At 40.9% G+C, this 22846-nt stretch overlaps 1 protein-coding gene across 1 annotated transcript in view; it reads left to right on the forward strand.

Moving 5' to 3' along the window:
• The first annotated feature begins 587 nt into the window (after positions 1-587).
• The window catches only part of LOC122549171 (chondroitin sulfate proteoglycan 4), a 109344-nt gene continuing 87085 nt past the window's right edge, over positions 588-22846 (forward strand). Inside the window, exon 1 of the mRNA XM_043688541.2 lies at positions 588-729. Within this exon, the coding sequence (XP_043544476.2) occupies positions 660-729 (70 nt within the window). The 5' untranslated portion in view covers positions 588-659. The remainder of the gene's footprint in view (positions 730-22846) is intronic.

Here is a 22846-nt window from a genome sequence, read left to right on the forward strand (position 1 = left end):
TCTAAGGCTGTCATTTCTTTGTGTTAATGAATATCCATCTACGCTTGCCAAGCTCTTGCTTTGATAGTTAAGCATCACTTTGTTGAGTGGTGCCTGATGAAGGGTTTTTGCCCGAAACATTGATTCTCCTGCTCCTCAGATGCTGCCTGACCTGCTGTGCTTTCGACTCTAATCTCCAGCATCTGCAGTCATCACTTTCGCCTAGATCTCTTTGCCATGGGTCCAATGTCCACTTGAGGTCCTAGGGGAGAGATGGGAGTGTCGCCTTATTTTCTTTTTATATATCCACAGTGCTTTTTATTTTGCAGCTTATTTTCTCGCTTTCACCCTTCCCAGACGTCATCCACCAGATCAAAGAGCCTTCAGTTGATAAAACACAGGAGTAGTGACAATGAGATGCACTGGCTTTATACCTGACCCTACGGAACTATTGTAGCCGTGCAGGGAGCAGGCGCGGTTTGACAGACAGCCGCAGATGAGGGGGGCGGTGCTGCTGCAGCCGCTGGGGGAGCTGGAATGCGGGACGCGCATTGACGCCGTACGTCGCTTGCCATCCGAGCGGATCCGGCACGAACTGAGGAGTCCCGGGCTGTGATTGACACAAACTTTCGGCCACAAAATGTAGTAAAGCAAGTCGGAAGGAACTCCGCGGTTCAAGCATGGGCTTCTCCGGGAAGTTCGGAAGCGTCCTGTTGATGTTGGGGATATGTGTGTCTGCAGCTCATGGAGGTAAGCACTTGCTGCTCTGAAGTTGGAAAGTCACCCAAACAGTAGTTCTCCTCAGGAATACTGCAAGCCTGCTCCCGGGAAGGACAGGGTCCCATCAGATGGATCAGTGCGGCACTTCCTCCCTCTGTGCGCCCGCTTGATAGCTTTAAAACTTGAGTTGCTGTAGTTTTCATGTTATTGACAAATCTCTTGCTCTGACCGTTAGCAGGTTAACCCAGCATCCTCATCAGTTTGTCATCAAGAGGACAGCATGGAGTTAGGATATTGAGTTTTGTACGGCATTCATTTGTGCTTCATGATATTTTTAAAATATTAAATGTGAAGTGAATGTGGTCTCAAATACACAATTGTTTGCATGCATTATTATTAACTGTAGATTAGTTTAATTTAAAAACAAGTTTATTTTACTTAACCGCGTTCTAATTTATTGACTGTGCACGTGTATATATAAATTGGTGCGATATAGGTTCTGTTCGAGTATATGAGCTGCTAAATCCACGTTTAAAGATTCTACAAATTTGCCCTACAGTCAGCTTTAATTCCACCAGCTGTCAGTCCAGTGCTTGCTGTTTTTTCCCAGTTTCTTCATGGTGTTGAGGATTCTGGGGCTAACAAAATAACATCATTCTGTTTTAATCTGCATTACAGTGCTTTTCATTATCCATTACATCTTCCAAATATATAAGATGACTAGTATCATCAGTTTCTTTGTCAAATGGAGTTCAGCTTTCAGAACTATCTGTCTTTCCAGTCTTCCACAGCTGACTGGATTGGATTGCAATTGCTGATTCTGATCATGACATCCTTTCGGGTCTTATCACTTGTCAAAATCAGATGCGAAATTGCAGATTCCTTGTATGTCAAGGAAGGAAATGCTTAAGCCATTGGCACAAGCCCAACTTTGAAAATGCAATGTCAAAATGTTCAACCTCTTTGTGACTTAAGTTCATGAAAATAGGTTTTATGTTCCTGGATTTAATTTTAACCATGTTTTCAGATAAATGTTTTGGAAGGATAAAATTGCCCTTTTATAAATTTTTTTTGAAGGTGAAATATGGTTTTTGGTGGCACCAGGCAATGAGACAGAAGATGGTTAAAATGCATTCAATCCTGGCTTTGAAGTTGTCTCCCTTGATGGCTAATCAATAAGCAATCCATTAGTCTGTCTAGGGAATTAACAAACTTTATGACTGCTGCGTCCTGGAGGGTTTTGGTCCCAGGCACTTTACAGGAACTGTATGAGATTGGCAGCCTCTTGAATTGCAAACAGAACTGGGGGCTAATGACCCAGATGTTTACTGTACTAATGCAATGTATTCATTATTCACATAGATGGAGGACATAGTGGATGGTGACTCTAGACAGGGGTATGTTGGTATTCTAGGGCATGTAGATGTTAAAAAAAGGTGTTGGGTGTTTAGAAAAGCATTAAGGTAGAAATGTCCGAAGACCAGATGGGTTCTATCCCAGCATGCTGAGGAAGGAAATTGCTGCAGTCTTGTAAAAAATCTTTTGTATTCTCTTTAGTTATTCTCCAGTCTTCTCCTGTAACTAATGTTGTTCCTTTGTTAAAGAAGGACAACAGAGATAGTTCAGGAAATTACAGGCCAGTGAGCCTCACAGCAGTGGTAAGGAAAGTATTGGAGAAGATTCTTAGGGGCAGGAATTATTCACATTTGGCAAAATATGGATTTATTAATGATAGGCAGCATGGCTTTGTGTGGATGAGATTGTGTCTTGTGTCTCAAACTTGATTTGAGTTTTTTAGAAAGTGACAAAGATGCTTGATTAGGGCAGGGCAATGGATGTTGTCTACATGGACTTTAGCAAAGTCTTTGTCAAAGTCTCTCATGGCATGCTGATGCAGAAGGTGAAGTCACATGGGACCTGTGGTTAGTTGGTAAGATGGATAAAGAACTAGCTTAGTCATAGAAGACTAAGTAGTACATAATAGTGGTAGGAGGAGCTGGAGATCTGTGACCAGTGGTGCTAGGCTGGAGCCTTGGGCAGAGAAAAGGCAGATGGAATTTAATCTGGACAAATGTGAGGTGATGTATTTTGGAAGGTGTAATGCAGGACGGAAGTATTCAGTAAGTGGCAGAACCCTTACAAGCATTAACAACAGAAGGATCTAGTGTACATATCCTGAAAGTGGCAACACAAGTGGATAAGGTGGTCAAGAAGACAAATAGCATGCTTGCCATCATTGGTCGGGACATAGAGTATAAAAATTGGCAAGTCATGTTGCAACTGCATAGAACTTTAGTTAGGCCACATTTAGAATATTGTGTACAGTTCTGGTCGCCATACTACGAGAAGGATGTGGAGGCTTTGGAGGGAGTACAGAAACAGTTTCAGGATGGTATATTGGAGGATATTAACTGTGAGAAGAGATTGGACAAACTTGGTTTGTTTTCATCTGAATATTGGAGGCTGAGGAGCAATCTGATCAAAGTTTACAAAAATGAGAGGCGTGGATGGAATGGATTCATGGAGCCTTTTTCCCAGGACAGAAGTGTCAATTACTCGGGGACATAGGTTGAAGGCAAAAGGGAAAGTTTGAAGGAGGTGTGAGAGCCAAGTGTTTTACAGTGAGGAACGTAAGTGCGCTGCCAGGGGAGGTGGTAGAACCAAATACAATCACTAAGTTTAAGAGGCATCTTGACAAATACATGAATAGGCAATGGATAAAAGATATGGACAGCATAGAGTTTTTGGTTTAGAAAGCTATCATATGTCAGCGCAGGCTTGGTGGGCCGAAGGGTATGTTCCAGTGCTGTGCTGTTCTTTGTTCTTTAAAAAATAGATGGGAATTGGTTAGGGAGTAGATTTTTACTTAAAAAAAAACTGAGGCTGAGACCACCAGGCTTAGAAAGATTGTAGGAATAAAATTGCAATTACATAGCCGTTCTTACAACTTCCAGGTGGACATTGTGAATCAACCTTCTCAGATTTGTTATAACACAGTTTGGGAGCAGGTGGGACTTGAACCCAGGCCTCCTGGCCCAGAAATAGGATAACATCACTGCGCCACAACAGACTCTTCACAATTTCCAGGTATCCAAAGTGTATTTCAGCTGAATGAGTATTTCTGGAACTGTAATCACTGATGTATTGTCAGAGTCATGGTTACCAATTTGCACTCAGTCAGGCCCAACAAACATAATGTGGTAATAATCAGATAATCTGTTCCTCTGTTGTTGGATTGAAGGGTAAATATTTTCCAGCACACTGAGGAGATTTTCCCTGCTGTTCTTTGAAATATTGCCATGGGATTTTCTTCACTACAGATGGGCCCTTGGTTTAACTTCTCATCTGAATTATGGCACCTCTGAATATGCACTGTGTGTCAGCCTGGTGTTTGTGCCTGAGGCTATAAAGAGCAGGATTTGCCTTTGTGACTCAGATGATGTTACCGATTGAGTAATGGGGGCTGGCATCATTTGTACTTAAGAGATTAGTGGGTGACAATTTTATAGTAGTGTCTCCTGGGATGTGGGGGTGCAAGTTGTCTGAGCTGTTGTCTGTGTAGCTTGTGCAGTATTCTCCTGGGTCCAGGTACACACACCTGCTTTTCTGGCATATGTCTGAATACATTGAACCTGCACCCTCCTGATGGTACATTATCTAAATTGCTAATATGATGCTAGGAATCCAAGTTTGGATAAATCAGGTCTTGGTAATACTGTCGCGCCTCGACTTACGAACTTAATCCGTTCCGGGACCCGGTTCGCGAACTAAAAAGTTTGTGAACTGAATCAATTTTTCCCATTGTTCGGATAGCGTAAGAATGCTTGGACAGCTGTTCACAGCGCACGCGCCAAAGACGAACTGAATGAGATTACGCGGGGCCCAAGAGCTTTTGCGTTCAACAAGCGCGTAGCAAAGCAGAACAATGAAACCACATGGTCACACACGGGCTTTTTGCGTTTGTCCCTTCATTCGTACCTTGAATTTCGTACGTATGTTGAAGCAAAATTTTACGTACAATCCTGTTTGTAAACTGATTTGTTCATGAACGGAGTCGTTCGTATGTCGAGGTGCTACTGTACCTAGATTGCCCTCTCCTGTGAAAAGTGCTCTGAAGCAGCAAGATGGGGCCTGGAATGGTGTTAATTAAAAGACCAGAGATTCGTGTTGAAGTTAAATGAAATTTATCTCCTTTTCCTGTTGAAAAACGTCTGAAAATTTTCAGAAGCATTTTTGAAGTTTTTTTAATCCATTTGCCAAAGTTTATTGTCATTGTTATACTGAGAGAGGATCACGCTGGTAATGAGCTGAACCAGAAATGAAAATGTGTTAGTAATTCACCAAAATGAGTCTGCTTGTCTCAATTTTGTATTACCTTCCAGAGTAGAAAAAATTTCACCAGGCTTCTTTCATGAACTTAAAAATAGATAATTTATTTTAAGCAAGATTTATTCTTTAAACAAGTGGCAAAATGATTAACAGCTAAGCTACTTTTTCAGAAGTAAAAATAAATTCTTATATCTGAATTCCTATGTTCATACAGACAAGACAACTCAGCTCCACAGATACTATGTGTTTGAAAAAAAAGGAATAGCACCCCTATGGGTCCGAAGTATGAATTCAAAATATAGAATGGGTTGGCTGACATATGAGGAAGGCTGGATTGACTGGGCTTGTGTTCGCTGGAATTTAGAAGAATGAGAGGGTGCTCTCCTAGAAACATATAAAATCCTGATGGGACTGGATAGGCTTGATGCGGGAAGAATATTCCTGATGTTGGGGCAGTCCAGAACATGGAGTCACAGCCTCAGAATTCAGGACCGAGATGAGGAAGAATTTCTTCACTCAGAGAGTTGTGAACCTGTGGAATTCTCTTCCACAGGAAAGTGATGCGGCCAGTTCATTAGATATATTCAAGAGGGAGCTGAACGTGGCCCTCGCAGCTCAAGGGGTCTGGGGAGAGGGCAGGAATGGGATACTGAGATTGCATGATCGTGTTGAATGGTGGTGCAGGCTTAAGGGGCTGAATGGCCTACTCCTGCACTTATTTTGCATGTTCTATGTTTCTGATTTCTTTATTATAGTTCCTTCAATTTCCTGCAACCAAGATTAAGTTGCTGACAGTCACAGAATGGTGAAAGATCTTTAGACCAGATTTCAGGAAGGGATGGGAACAATTAGGAATCCTGATGTTTGAAATGTTATCAGGCTTCACTGAGTGATTTTGGTGTGTGTGTGTGTGTGTGTGTGTGTGTGTGTGTGTGTGTGTGTAAGAGAGCAAGAAAGCTCTGCTTTTTTGCTGCAAACTCCTGCATTAACAACCACAGCAAGGTCTGTGAAAACACATCGTAACTTCAGTCCAGAGGCTATTTCTAGGCACAGCACAGAGCTTAGGGCTTGTCCATATCTGTTTATCCCACAATTAAGAGTCATGAAATGCACCTCTCTCATTTAAAACCTTTACTGGACTCTTCTCTCAAATTACTTGCATTTTCATTAAGTAGCAGACAGTTTACAATTTTCTTTGACCTTTTAACTTTTTGTTTCTCATATTCCCTAAATATAAATGTATTCATAACAATATATCACTATGCGGTATATAGACAAGTAGATGACTTGTCCACATGAAGAGCACAACAGATATGAGCGTTACAGTTGCTGTGATTTTGCTTTTGCAAGGCAGCAGAAAGATGGAGCAGAGGTGGTAAAGAAGGTATGATTCATGCCATTCCTCTTGGCAAGTTGGAGCCGGCCTCCACCGTGGTCCTTCACAGGATATTGTCTGACAGGCTAGTCAATGAACATCTTGATCTGTATGCCTAACGGTGATGCCCCATATGTCATCTTTTCCAAGTCCTAGTTGAGTTCTTGCACTGTACTTTTTCATAGCGAGCGGTTAGGATATGGAACGTCCTAGAGTGTGGTGAAGGCATGGTCAATTGATTCATTCAAAAAGGCATGTATAATTCTCACCTTGAAACAATGTAAAGGGTCACTGAGAAAAGGCAGGGGTTTTGCACTAAGTCTAGGCCTCCTTTTGTACTATTACAATTCTGTGATTCTTGTCCATAGTTCTTCACCATGTGCTCAACAAAATCCTGTGGCAGCCTTCAAGATTAATATGTTGACTGTATCTAAGTGTCATATAACAGGTGGTGCTATGATGTTGTGCTGTCCATTTCACTTTGGGCTGTTGTGGCTGGACAGTTAACATCCAAGTTTAGTGGGTAATAGGGAAAATAAATGGACTATTGGACTTCCATTCAAAGAGAATGGAGTATAAAAGTAGGGAGGTTTTGCTCAAACTATACAAGGCACTAGTCAGACAACAGCTGGAATATTATGAACAGTTTTCATCCTGTAACTGAAGGAAAGAGATACTGTCATTGGAGGCAGTCCAGAGAAGGTTCTTTTAGGTTGATACCAGGTATGAAAGGACTGTATTATGAGGGCAGGTAGAATATTTTGGGCCTGAACTCATTGAAATTTAGAAGAATGAGAGAGCACTTTATTGAAATCTCCAAGATTCTTAGGAGAATTGACAAGGTAGATGTTTCCCCTTGAGGGAGTGTCTGGGACCTGAGGATATTAAACGCAGAATAAAGTTAGCATATTGAAAACAAGGACAGAATCATAGTTTTACAGTTCAGTAGGAGGCCATTTGGTGCATCGTGTCTGTACCAGCTCCTGAAAGAGCTGCCCAGCTAGTCCCATTCCCCAGCCCTATCTCCATAGTCCTCTTTCACTTTCAAATATATATCCAGCTCTGTTTTGAAACCTCCTCTGGAATCTGCCTCCACCACTCTCCCAGGGAACAAATTTCAAATCCGAACAACTCAAAGTAAAGAAGTTTCTCCTTATCTTACTCCAACTCTAATGCTGAGCGTCTTGAGATCCTAGTTCTAGACATATATAAACTAGTAGACACAGAATATCCTCCTTTAACTTGTTAAAATTGTTCATAATTTTGAACACCTCAATAAGTTACCTCTTCATCTTCTCTGCTCCAAGGAGAATAAGCCAAATTTTTCTAAACTTTCCTTGTGTCTAAAATCCCTCATTTTTGATATTGTTCTAGTAAATGATCTCTGCACGCTCTCCAGGGCTTTAACATCCTTCCATAAATAAAGTTCTCAGAACTGAACACAGAATTCCAAATGTGGTCTCGTCAATGATGTGTAGAGGTGTGGCATCATCTTGCTTTTGGACTGTATGCTTGTATTTATAAACCCAAGGATCGTCTAAGCCTTCATAATAACTGTTCCAACTCGCTTGGTCACTTTCAGAGGATCATGCATGTGAATCCAGAGGTCTGTCTGCTCGTATACTTCCCTCAAAGTTGTACCATTGAGGGACATAACTGCAAGACAGGGCCTATGACACGTCCTGTAGCCTGGTCACATTTGAATCTTTTTTGTTTTGTCTATTACTGGCATGCCTGGCATTCTATCCTACAGTTCTCAATCAGTGCATAGTTTGATGTTAATGGTAGAGTGAGAAACCTGTTTGGCCAAGAGGATACAAATTATGGTGAAATACACTTGTGCTATTGGTCCACATTGTCTCATGGATGCCCAGTTTTGAGTTCTTGGATTGGATCTAATTCCATCTCGATAAGAATACTTAAGCAGTCTAAGAGAATTTGTCGTTGGTTGCGCGTTTATTTTCTGCTCTTTCTGGTTCTCTTGTCACTTGTTATAGGCCCTTGTTATGTCCTTCAGGAACTGGCCAATTTGATCAGTAATGGGGCTACTAAGAATAGTTTTGGATGGTTATTGAAATCTCCTATCTGGTGTAGAGCTTTGTCTTTGCTACTTTCAGTTCTACCTCAAAAAATGGATTTGAACATGGAGCAGCACTGTTTCTTTAGCTGGTGGGGATATCGTGGTAATCAGCGGGATGTTTGCTTGCCCATGTTTGACCTGATGCCAGGGAACTTCATTAGGCCTGGAGTCAGTCTTAAGAGGGCAGTTGCCACAGAAGGCTGTGAAGGCCAAGTGGATTTAAGTCAGAGATAGATAGTTCTTGATTAGTAAGGCATTACTGTGGGGAGAAAATAGGAAAACCAGATTGAGAAACATATCAGCTATGATTGAATGGTGGAACAGACCTGACGGGCTGAATAGCCTAATTCTGCTGCTATATCTTATGGTCTTAAAGATGTCTGTGGCCACTCCCTACTGCTTATGCACGTCTGTGGGGGTGATACTTCTGGTGGTTCAGTCCTGAAGGTAGGAGAGTACATTCTCGGGGACGGTGAGGAAGGAATTTAGGATATAGGCTGTAAGGCATGTCTCAGAAGTGAGACCTTGTCAGGCAGCCTGTTGCTTGACTAGTCTATGGGAACGTACCGTCTCATAATTTTGACAGAAGTTTGTGAAGAAGGTATTTCCAAGGTTAACTGGGAAAAGTGTGCCTAGGTCAATGCCAAGTGGGCTGTCTGGTTTTATTCTTATTTGGCAGTTTATTACAGTGTGGGTTGCTAAGCCATTTGTGAGTACTGTTAAGATATAACAGTAGGAGCTGTGTAGGGGCTCCAGGCTTCCTTTCCAAAAGGTAAGTTTTTGAATCAGTTAGTTTTTATAACAATCCAATGGTTCCATTACTGATACTTCTTTGTTTAATTCCTGTTTATAATCCAGTTTTAAGTTCCCACTTGCAATAGCAGGACATGAATTTGTTTTGAGAACATCAATCTGGGCCACTGAATAGTGGAGCCTCCTCTTGATTTCTGTTGGAGAATAATCTTGAATTATTTTATTAGCTAACATCCATATAATAAGAATGAGTGGGCATATTTGAAGTGATTATACATTGTGTAGTACACAGCAAGAATATATGGATTTTATAATAACACCATGCATCTCAATCGTATTTTTAATTGGAGGAACCTATCAAATTACATTTGTATGAAAGAGAATAAAACAATTGAATGCAGTGCCAGAGAGGGAAAAAATTACTAGGACAGCTGATAAGTATTTGAACTTGAAACTTAAACAATTACCACCTCTCTTTATATGATTTTAAAAAGCTTGTTTTAACATTTTTCAATGACATCACATAATGTCAATTCCATATTTGTCAATAAGCTACAAAAATACTGCTCTTATGATGCCTCCATGATGTCTATGTCAGAAGGACCATTATATATTGCTGAACTGCCCCTAAAGTCAGGGTTACTGCTTGCAGCAAGGCTGCAAAATAAAGATAGCATAATATTTTGGTGAACATTACTCAACTTAGCAGTTGCATTCCACAGATACTATGCCTATTATCTCAGCAGCTGCAGAAGTATATAGTGTTACTTTGAGTATAGTTATAGACTAAGAGGACACAACATCAATCAAATGGGTCCTACATTTGGCCCATCAAGTCTGCTCCATCATTCGATCATGGCTGATATGTTGCTCAACCCCATTCTCCTGTCTTCTCCCAGTAACTCTTGAATCCCTTAGCAATCAAGAATCTATCTTTGTCTGTCTTAAATGCATTCAATGGTTTGGCGTCCACAGCCTTTTGTGGCAGTGAGTTCCATAGGTTCACCACCCTCTGGCTGAAGAAATTCCTCCTCATTTCAGTTCTAAAGGATCCTCTCTTCACTCTCAGGGTCCTATTCCCTCCTACTAGGGGAACAGCTCCATATTCAGTCTATTGAGGCCTCTCCGTATTCTGTAAGTTTCAATGAGATCCTCCTTATCTTTCTAAATTCCATCAAGACTCAGTGTCCTCAATTGCTCCACATATGACAAGCCCTTCATCCTCAGGATCATTCTTCTAAACTTCCTCTGGACTCCCTCCAATGCCAGCACGTCCTTCCTCGATTATGGGGCCCAGAACTACCTACCATATTCGAAATATGGTAGAGCCTCATACAGCCTCAGCAGTACATCTCTGCTCTTGTATTATGGCCTTAAGGAAATGAGAGCTAACATTGCTTTTGCCTTCCTAACCACCAGCTGAACCTGCAACTTAAATGATTCCTGAACTCTCAAGTCTCTTTAAGCTTCAGATTTCTGAAGCATTTTCCGATTTAGAAAATAGTCTACACCTCTGACCTTTCAACGGAATTGCATAACCTCACACTTTCCCACATTGTATTCCATCTGCCATTTCTTTGCCCACTCTCTCAGGCTGTTAAAATCATTTTGCGGCCTCCCTGCTTCCTCAACACTACCTGTCCCACCACCTAGCCTTGTGCCCTCAGTCCTTCACCCAGAAATGATTCCAGGATTTTGCCTCTGCTATCCATTATTTCTAGAAGTTTATTCCACGTTAACCACTGATTTTCTTCAGAACATTATCCAAAATATGCTGTTTATGGCTTGAATCTGTATTTCCTGTCCTGCACTCATTACTTATTTTAGTGATACTTCAGATTTATATTTTCTATTTCCCTAACTACCTTTTATCTTTAGATCGTTTCTCAGGTGCCTTCTTTTGGCTTGAAATTCTACAGATTTTCCAGTTGTTTGTAAAAACACACAGCTATGGCATGAGGTTTAAATCTTGCAAACCTTCATTGAGATGTCTTGCAAGTGTTTTAATGTCTTGCAGGTCTCTCAGTAACCTCAGCAGGATTGGCCACAATACTTGAGATGCAATCTGACCAAAGTCTTTATAATACAGTCTCAGCTTTCCTGGAGCCTGTAACCTATGATTTGACTATGCTTAACATTGAAATATAGTATAAATGCAACTAAGCTGAAGTATGCAAGAAAACCAATCTATGATATGCAATCCCTTCCATAAAATAGCTCCAATAAATGACTAAAAGCAGAAATTAAACAGATGAGTGAACAGTTGAGGTGTTTCTATTTAACCTTTGTTCCAGAATCAGCCTTTTTAGTTTTAGTTTGTTCTGATTTCATTAATCTGTACATCACTCCTTTCAGAAAACTAGTGATGGTGATATGAAATGTAGGAATTGTGCTCTCAAAGTTGAGATGAGGGTGAGTGATCTATGTGATTGAAATTCTCATCAAAATTGTTTTCTTTAAATATACAAAAAGACTGCATAAACAAATGGACACCTACTTGAAGGATTTTATTTTCTGTCTAAGTCTGTGGAGTTCTGTTCATCAAAAAGAACTGCAAGCTGTGTTGTTCAATATATTTTTGGCTTAGTTTGATATATTTTTGATCAACAAAGGAGCCAAGGGATATAGGGGGCAGACTGAAAATTGGTGTTGAGGCCACCATCAGATGAACCAGGGTTTTGTTGATTGGTGGAATAGCCTCAAAGGTCAAACAGTCTATCCCTGCACCTAGTTCTTACATGCTTATGGGTCTTAACATTGCTGTCAGCTTAATCAGGAAATTGAAATAGAAATTGCGCTTTATAGCTTCTCGTGTTATCACCTGTAAACTCAGAACCATGTCTCTTGCTGAAACATGTTTCATGTTGTTTACATTCCAGTTAAAAAGAAAATGTTCTAAGTAGTCAATGAGCTCTCTTTGATTTTTTTTGGTCTGTCGAGTACATAATTTTGTTGACATATAAAGTGTACTGTCTAGACATAATTGATGTTTTAGATAGACATGCCACATATGTGCTTTGATATTCATTAAGGTGCCAGTATTTGCTTATGATAATAGAGGATTGATAGACCTGGGATTTTATATATTTTTGAATGATGGTCCATCATCTGTAGAAGTCAATCATAGACTTTTAGTTAAAAACAAAAATCAGTCATTCTTCATGTTCATTATATGTAGATTGGTCTGTGACTTTATATAAGGGCAGCAAATGCATGGGAACACCACCACCTACAAGTTCCTGACACCGTGCTGACTTGGAAATAAATTACCGGTCCTTCAGTGATGTTGGTTCAAAATCTTGGATATCCCATCTCAACAGCAATATATATGGGTGCTCCTACTCTTGAAGGATTGAAGTGGTTGAAGAAGGCAGCTCACCACCATCTTTCTTATGGCATTTAGGGCTGGGCAATAAATGTTGGTTTAACCAATGATACCCACATTCACTTGAAAAAATGAAAGGAAACTTGTTACCCGGTCACCACTGATGTCAGACTTGCTGTGGTGCAAGCCTATATATAGATATGATAGAATTGTAGAGGTTCATCTGCTTGTGTGTTACATGATGTAAAGCATACCATCACACAGGTGAATGCTGCATTTCTGCAATTCCACTTGGTGCTATAACATGATATTGAGAAGGAATGGTAGATGTAGACCAATTCAAACTTAGTCATTGACATTTTAAACCAGACAAATAATTATGTAGCAGCGACAGAATTCAAGTTCTAGGAGGAGGTCAGTAGAGATTGAAGGTAGCTTTGTAGATCACGAAGCATAAATGTGCACATAAGAGGATAGATCGGCATGTGACGACAGTTAGACAGTGTAGCAGTAAAGTACATACATAAAAATAATTAGAATGGACTCCTAGTTTCTTGAGAACCTTCTCAGAACCTTCGCTCTGAAATGAGCAAAAAAAAACCCAGTATGTTGCACTAAGTTTTTGGAAAAAAAACACAATTTTGTACTGTAACAGAAGATAAAGATTTTACAGGATTTCCCAGCAGACCTTGTTGACAAACTTATTGTTTTCAGTGGTTTATTGTCAAATAGTGACAAAAGAATGGATACAGATTGGTCTGTATTTGAATTTGGATGAGACTCCCATGAACTCTGACACGCCAGCCAGTAAAACAATGAGCAAAGTCTCTGCTGTCAGTTTCATAGTGCTTATTCACACAAGGTTGATGTTTCAAGTGCTTGCAATTTCTGCTTTTGATACAGTGAAGGGCATTGATACTTTTATCAGCATGTACTCAAAATAAGTTCTGTTTTAGGAAACTGCAAAGTTATGAATAGCCGTAACACAGTTCTGAGATTCCAATCAGTTGTGTAATTTGGCAGAGAGGTGGAAAAGTAAATACTGTTCTAACACAACTGTTTAACACATCTATTGTCACTCTACAGTTAATTTATTCTTTACACTGTGTTAAGTAGGCATGCAGGAGTTTGGCAGGATTGTATAGTTCGGCACGGAAGAGTTGAAGAGAACTTGCAGAACTTAGCCTACATAAGAGAATCTTTTGCATGTTGTGATCCATGACATCTGAGTTGCATAGGCCCACAAGTCCTTTTAAAGCTAGTCTGACTTCATGAAAATTGCAAAGGACCAAGACACTCATTTTGCCAGAACCGAGTGAGGAAGGTCAGGAGAGCATGGTTCTGAAGAGTAACATCTATTCCAGTTAGATGTCTAAGTCACATTTTAGCATTCATTGGAATTTGATTATTCACTGAGCAGAGATTTCAATAGACAGAAACCAAGGCTAGGTGAAAACACAGATTTGCTTATTAATGATTTCTCTGGCCTGGGAGAGATCTGTATTTGTAAAGGTTTGAGGCCAGTACCTTGTTGGAGGAGCACTGAGACATTGTTTTGCGGGCTCAGGAAGATTTAATTCTGGAGAAAGCCATTCAAATTGTGAAACACATCAGTTATTCATTCAAGTGGGAAAATAACAGTCCATGGAAGAAATTAAATGAGGCAATTCAGTTTGTAGGCCACTAAGTAGAGAGTGCACAAGAATTATAAGTTATAGGCACAGAAATAGGCTATTCAGCCCATTGAGAAAGCTCTGCCCCTTAAACATGGCTGATATATTCCCCTGACTTCTCTCCATAATCCTTGATCCCGTTACTAATCAAGAACTGACTTATCCCTGTCTTGAATATACTCGATGATATGGCCTCCGCAGCATGCTGCAGCAATGAGTTCCACAGATTATCCTCTCTCTGGCTGAAGAAATTCCTTCTCATCTCAGTTCTAAGAAGTAGTGTCTTCACTCTGAGGCTGTGCACTTGAGTCCTAGTCTCTCCTACTACTGGAAACATTTTCTCCATGTTCACTCTATCCAGGCCTCTCAGTATCATGGAAGTTTCAATCAGTTTTCCCCCTTCATCTTTCTAAACTATTGAGTCCTCAACAATTCCACATGAAACAAGCTGTTCATCCCTGGGATCATTTTTGTAAATCTCCTCTGGATCCCTGAAACACCAGCAATTCCTTCCTTAAATAAGGAGCCTAAAACTGCTCTCAATATTCCAAATGCAGTCTGACCAGAGCCTTTTTCAACTTCAACATTGACCACAGCAGAGCTTTGATACGACTGTCCTGTACAGAGAGTTTGCTGCTTCTGCTACTGTGTGGGAATGGCTTTGTCTTTGTTTTCTGTGAGGGTTCTACCAGCAGAACACCAGCTATAACAGTGCACTTGTCTGTTTATCATTTGATTTTGTTGTCGACATTTTTCTGATCAAGTTAGGTCATGTGGAAAATGATTCAGGATAATAATCTTGGATTATATGTTCATTTTCCAGAGCTACATTCTACTCTGAATTCTCAAAGGGGCATTTACAAAAAAAAAAGAGGTAGGCCTTTTTCCCAAAGTGCAAGCTTCACCCCAATGGTTATCAGGAAAATATATTGCAAGTCGTCTTTGTAGACTGATGAAAAACTCAGTTGAGTGGACAATTGTTTTGTGATGCAGAGTGATGCCAACAGCATAGGTTCCATTCCCATCTGAATGAGGTTACTATGAGGACCCACCTTCTCAATCTTGCCCAGCTCCTGAAGTGTGGTGATAATCATCTCTCTAATGAGAGGGCAGCTTATGGTCTTTTGAGACTATGGCAACTTCCATTTTCACTCAGTTATATTGGGTAGTCTTCTTAGAACATTGAGCTGAGAATGTTAAGTTATGCAGCTCCCTCGGAAGTAAATAAATACACCTGAGACAAGGCCCTGGAAGGCAAGTTACACAAGTTACAGAAAGCGTCGACTGAATGGTCTTATCTGAGTGCTTCTTCTTGGATATGGCTGTGCATTTATACCATGTCTAGTATGCCATATAGTGGGGAATTTATATAATACCCAGTATCTAGACACTGGTTGTAAGCTTGTTGAATTTGCTGATGATTAGTAAGGAGAACTGTATGTGTTTTTATGGATTTGTTGAGAGATTTCAATTAGTTCTATAATTGGGCAGAGAGATGGAAAAGTAAATATTGCGCATTGGGAAGTGTTGAATATTAAATTAAAACATTGTTGGCATGGATGTACATTAAAGAAATAAAATGAGCACACTGAGAATGAAAATTGTCATACTCATTCCATTCAATGTTAACAAACTGCTGAAAAACAAATGGAAAAAACATAGAGGTAGGGATTGGACAAATGGAGTTCAAATCCACAGACTCTTTGTTAAAAGCTTTCTGAAATTTTGGTTAGACCTATCTTCACATATATGTGATAGTTTTAACATTGTAAAATGCAACATGACAGCTCTCAGAGGTATTTAAAAAGGTTTGATATTGAGTCACATGGAGTTATTACTTCCTATACAATAAAGTGGATGTACTTTCATCAGAAAAATGCAGAGAAGGTGAGAAGAAAAATCCAAATGAGAGAGGATGGTTCTGCAGTGACAAATCCTAAGTACATCACAAATTTGAATTTAACGTACCAAAAGACCAGCAAAACGTTTGAAATGCTAGTACCTGAGGAAGAAACCAGCAATAAATCTGTGAATATTAATCTTTTACCTCTCCCCTCCAATTGTTTATTACGTTTTGAAACTATAAGTTGTGTAATGCATGCCATCATCTTGCACAAATTCCTTCAAAGTCAAGCATAAACCATACCTTAGTATAATGTGATACTCCTTGTATGCCATTTTATGAACACTGTTTTAAATGGCAGTAATATTAGAGCTGTTGTAGCACCGTGGTAGTGTTCCTACCTCTGAGCCAGGGTTCAGGTCCCACCTGCTCCAGAGATATGTAATAACACCTCTGAACAGGTTGGTTAGAAAATATCTACCCATAGGATTAGACTGTTTCTGAATGTAAGTAGTTAAGAAAACTGAAACCAGAGATAGTGTCAATCAGTTGGAAACCGGTTTCAACATTAGTGGAATTTACACAATTTCATCTGTCATTTCCTCAGTCCTTCATTTTTTGTGTAGAATTAAATCAATCTTTGAATGAAAATGTTCTAAGTTTACTTTTTCCTAGTTTAAGATTATGACCAATGGCCCTTTTTATACCTTATTTTTTCAAGTAATACTTCAAACTTGCCTTACCTGAGCCAATTTGAGTGTGCATTTATTAACAAGATCTTTGCGATCCACAGGAAAGAATGAGCTTTTGTTTTAAGTTTCCTCATCGTACATCCACGTTTCTCATGGAATCACACTTGTTGCTCCTTCTCTAATGCACACGCAGTGTGGTGATGAGAACTGCACATCAGTGCTCTGTGTGATCTGACCAGCTTATGTATAACATCGTACTGCTCTGGTATTTTGAGACTCTTTATCCTCCTTGTATTGTACAGACATTGACACTATTGTTTGACAAGATGTTCTGTGTCTCCTTGTGACAGTTCTGTTCTGCAATCCATGCTTGTACAATCCGTACTGCTTCATTGATCAAATTAAATGTAATTAATATTTTTCTTTGCCAATTTTCATAAATGATAAAAAGGCAGGGTTGAAGTAGATCTTTAGCCATATTATTTGTTTCACAATAGGGGATGACATAGAAGCAGATGTCCAGAGTAAGCTGAAATCAAAGTCTTTATTACAAGCATCGTGCAGGGAGGATTCTTCAAAGAAGAGAAATCTCTTCAGAAATTTCCAACTATAGCAGGCATTCATGCGTGGTTTCAAGGAGGCAGTGTCCCCCATCTGACCAGTATCTCTTCCAACTATCATGTTTGTGTTCTTTTACATTATCTCGTGTTCTGTGTACACACACACACATACAAGCACACGCACACACACACACTCAGACAAAAATGATTTTAAAGCTACAAACCCAGCTTCAGCCTCAGCTAGTGCACCAACTTGTTGAAGGTGGCATGCTGGTTGAGTGAGCAGTACATTACAATAAAAAAGAGTCACTTCTGTGCTTTGACCTCTGCTCATCCCAGGCCCACATCAGTATGTTTTTCTAATCAACCTGTTCAGAGATGTTATTACACACCTCTGGAACAGATGGGACCTGAACCTAAATCTCCTGGACACTATCAATGTTAGCAATCTTTGAGAAGATTGTAGCTCAGGATTGAGGTTCAGATTGTAAGTTTGCTCGCTGAGCTGGAAGGCTTGTTATCAGACATTTCATTACCATGCTAGGTAATATTATCAGGGAACCTCCGGTGAAGCGCTGATGTTATGTCCCACTTTGTATTTATATGTCTTGGTCTGTTAAGGTGGGTGTTATCATTTCTGGTTCTTTTTCTCAGAGGTTGGTAAATAGGGTCCAAATCGATGTGTTCATTGATGGAGTTCTGGTTTGAATGCCAGGCCTCTAGGAATTCCGGTGCGTGTCTCTGTTTAGCCTGTCCTAGGATGGATGTGTTATCCCAGTTGAAGTGGTGTCCTTCTTCGTCTTACGTAAGGATATTAGTGATCGTGGGTCATGTCTTTTGGTGGTAATTTGGTGTTTGTGTATCCTGGTGGCTAGTTTTCTGCCTGTTTGTCCAATGTAGTGTTTGCTACAGTTCTTGCATGGTATTTTGTAAATGACATTCGTTTTGCTGGTTGTTGGTACAGGGTCCTTTAGGTTCATCAGCCACTGTGTATGTTGGTAGGTTTGTGGGCTGCCATGATGTCAAAGAGTTGGAGTAGTCTGGTAGTCATCCCCTAGATGTCTTTGATGTATCTGTGTGTGATGCTTTCCTGTGGATGCCGGTTTGAAATTCTCCATTAACTGTTCGCTCCACTGTGTGACATCTAGGAATGGGAGTTTGCTGTTGTTCTCCTCCTCTTTTGTGAATTTTATACAAATAAGGATATTGTTAATGGTGTTGTAGGTTTCCTTTAATTTATTCCGTTTTGTGATGACAAAGGTATAATTCATATAGCAGACCTAAAGTTTGGGTTGGATATTGAGGAGGGCTGTTCATTCAAGTCTCTGCACGACTGCTTCTGCTAAGAAGCCTGGTATTGGTCATCCCATGGGTTTTCCATTGATTTGTTTGTAGGTCTTGTAATTGAAGATGAAGTGGGTAGTGAGGCACAGATCTACTAGCTTGAGGATGTTATCTTTGCTGATGAAGTTGGTGCTGTCTGGTGTTTTGTGTCCTTGGTTCCTCTATAGTGCGGTCAGTGTTTCTTTGGCCAGGCGGATGTTAATTGATGTGAACAGGGCTGTTACATCAAAGGAGACCATTATTTTGTCCCCTTCTATCTTGGTGTCTTTGGTGTTCAGGAATTCTTGGGTGGACTGAATGAAATAGCATGAGTCTTCTACCAGGTATTTCAGTTTTTGGTGGAGTTGCTTAGCTAGACTGTATGTCGGTGTTCCGGATAGTGAGACTATGGGTCTGAGGGGGGGTGGGGTGGGGGCTCTGGTTTGTGTACTTTAGGTAGTCCGTAGAAGCGGGGTGTGTTGGATCCATCTGGTTTCAATTTTTGGAGATCTGTGTTGTTAATTTGTCCTGATTTATGAAGTTTCTTCAGTGGGGTTGTGACACGGTTTTCAAGCTGTGGAGTCGAGTCTCTCGCCACCTGTTGGTAAGTGTCAGTATCTGCAAGCACTGAGTTCGCCTTTTCAATGTATTGTGTTCTGTTTAGAATGATGATCATACCCTCTTTATCTGCAGGTAGGATTACAATGTTTCTGTCTTTTCTGAGTCCTTCTAGGGCTTTCTTTTCCTGTGTTGAGGGTGTACACTTCCTCCTATCTGCTTAGTTTTGGTGCAGTTGTCTGTTTGATGGTCTGCTGGGTTTCTTTTGTGAGTTTATTGTTTTTCAGAGTTGATTCTAATGCTGCTAAAAAAATCCGTTTTGTCTACATCTCTGTAGTTGTAGTTCACCCCTCTTACTAGGACGGTTTTTTCCATGTCTGTTAGTGGTCGGTCTGATAGGGTTTTAATCCAAGCCTCTGAGTTGTCAGTGTTGTTCTCTCGTGTGAGCTTGTCCAGTTTTTCCTGTAGGGATAGATTTTACATTTTCTTTGCTTGCTGTTGTTTGACACTGATGGCTCATTCTAGTGTGTCTGACCATTCATGGTCTGTCGTATTGGTGTATAAAGATTTTTGGTGTGAAATTTCTCAGTTGTATTTGTGGAGTCTGTTGTGGACATCATTAATTACTTCTCGCAACATTCTGTGGCTGTTCTATTCTGCTATTCTTTTGGCTTGTGGAGTGTGGAGCGGTGGTCTGTATTTGAGACATTTTGGTAGTACTTGTTTCCTGAGGCATTCATGCAGGAGGTACAGCTATTCGCGGGTGGCGTTCTGTCAGATAGAGTCGGCTTCCCATCTTCGGGCTAGTTTTAGCGTGTTGCGCCCGTGGGTGTTTGCGATTTTTGTGCACACTACCACCGTGCCACAAGGGGTCTTTGGGCCCAAATCAGCCATGAAGCTTATTATTGCATTCAGCGGAGTCAATTTGCATGACAGATGATGAAGCAATGGTACCCACCTCCCACAGCATCTTTTGGCCAGTATTTGTCTTTTTTTTAACATCAATGCCACTAACGTCAGCATCCGTGTTCAATTTCCAAACACCGATGGCATGGGGAAAATCGCTTTTGCCCAACATTCAAATCCCAAGCATGATCAATCTGCATGTATTGCAAATAGAAGGGGAAATGCTTGTAAATTTTAATGTCACTACAGTTTACAAAAGCATCTTGTATTTGCCCTACGATGCCTAATTGCCAGGCAATTGTCGGATGCCAGTGACTGTGGACAAGGTGTGCATTCGTCTGGTGGCCATGAATTGTGCCTCATGGTACTGCAGCCTGGTGAGGAACATGGAGACACTTGACAGATAGTGGTGAGGTGAAGTCACAGGTACTTGCTCTGATTTCCATGTGAAGAATGCTCAGTGTGGTCAAACAATCACGAGCCCAAAATTGGGTATTCTAAATTGGCCCACAGTTGGAGAAATCAGGCCTGACAGAAAATTAGTCAAACTAAATTAAGTGGAAGCTAGCAACTATTGGCTGCAGAGAACAGCGAAAATAAAGATCAGAGGTTACAAAGGTTCAAGGAAAACCAGTTACAATCAGTTGGTGTCTAGATATCTTGTGGTGAATGGCAGGATAGCAAACTGCACGTTAATGAGAGATGTCAAGTTAAAGGGGATTATTGCTTGTTGATAACCTTTTATTAATGGGTAACTCATCACTATCTGGTGAGAATCTTGTCGCAACGTCCAGAACGTATTTAAATGATACAGCGCATTGCTCCTGATGTCGAGATAGACCTTGCTGGACTTCCTACACAATTCTGCCATAGCCCCTGTCCTTATAAGGTTCTGCCCCATGTCTTTTATTAGATGTAAAGCGCTTTGATCATCTCAAATTTGTGAAAGATGCTACGTAACTGCAAGATCATCTCTTTTGAATGGAATAAACAAATAATGCAGGAGTTACAGCTTTAAATAAGTGAACATGCTTAAAGACTTGTGTTAATGCCACATGTAATCATGTGTCTCAAACATGTTAGTCTTTTGCTGAAACTGATTGCTTTGATATTGACTTATGTGTGAGTTATTTTGCGCACTGTCCCACTTCTGGCAGAGAAACAAATGACTTGATAATCACCCAACCATGAAGTTGTAAGAGAATGAAAAGGAGGTGAAATGGCAGTGTTGACCATTTCAATTGATAATGCAGCATATGGATGCCAATCTAGCATGTCTTGAGCATTCACAACACTATCACAGAATCCCTACAGTGTGGAAGCAGGCCATTTGGCCCATCAAGTTCACACTGACCCACACCATTCACTACCCTACCCTATCCATGTAACCCTGCATAACCCATGGCTAATCCATCTTTGCACTGTGGGAAGAAACTCATGCTGACACTGGGAGAGTGTGCAAACTCCACACTGACATTCATCCAAAGCTAGAATCAAACCCAGGTCGCTAGCACTCTATACCAGCATCCCCACAATGATGGCATTGCAGCAACAGCCTTAGTACTGAACACCAACAACTGCCAATCTCCGAGCACCATCCTACAACTCATCCGCTTTAACCTCAACCTCAACCACAACATTTTCACCTTTGACAATTGGTTCTTCATCCAGACACAAGGAACAGCCATGGGACTGACTTTGCACCCAATGTGTCAACATTTTTATGCACAGGTTCAAACAAGACTTCTTCTCTATGCAGGACCTCCAACCAACACTACACACCAGGTACATTGACAACATTTTCTTCCTTTGGACACATGGTGAGGAGTCATTGAAAAAACTGCAGTCCTATCAATGAATTTCATCCCACCATCAAAGTCACCATGGACTACTCTCGACTATCTCTCATTCTTGGACACATTCATCTCCATCAATGATGGGCACCTCAACACCTCACTCTACCGCAAACCCACGGATAACCTCACAATGCTACACTTCTCCAGCTTCCACCTGAAACGTATTAGAACAGGCATCCCATATGGATAAGCCCTACGCGTACACAGGATCTGTTCAGATGAGGAGAAATGTGACAGGCACCTGGAAATACTCAGGGATGCCCTCCTAAGAACGGGGTACAATGCTCAACTCATCGACCACCATTCCCGACGTGCCACAACGAGAAACCATAATGACCTCCTCTGGAGACAGACACGAGCTCCAATCGACAGGATACACTTCATTGTCCAGTACTTCCCAGGAGCCGAAAAACTGCGCCATGTTCTTCGCGGCCTGAAACACAATATCAATGAGATTGAGCACCTCGTTAAGACCTTCCCCACGCCTCCACTTCTCCCCTTTTAAACAACCACCAAACCTTAAACAGATCATTGTTCGTAGCAAACTGCCCAGCTTTCAGGACAATTCCATACAACCCAATCACGGTAGGTGCAGCAAGATGTGTCCGAGTTTGGACATAGCTACCACCATTATGCATGGGGACACCTCCCACCGTGTACGTGGCAGGTGCTCATGTGACGCAGCTAACGTTGGTCATCTCATATGCCGCAGGCAAGGATGCCCTAAGGCATGGTACATTGGCGAGACTGAGCAGAGGCTATGGCAGCCGATGTTTTGCGGTGTCCATTCAATCAATGGAGAGGAGTGTTCCCTCCCAGTCAGAGAACACATTAGCGGTCCAGGATATTTGACTTCAGACCTTCGGGTGACCAT

This window comes from Chiloscyllium plagiosum, unplaced genomic scaffold, assembly GCF_037043375.1.
Source record: "Chiloscyllium plagiosum isolate Xiang-an unplaced genomic scaffold, Cpla_swu_hap1 HiC_scaffold_1, whole genome shotgun sequence".
NCBI classification, from domain to species: Eukaryota; Metazoa; Chordata; class Chondrichthyes; order Orectolobiformes; family Hemiscylliidae; genus Chiloscyllium; species Chiloscyllium plagiosum.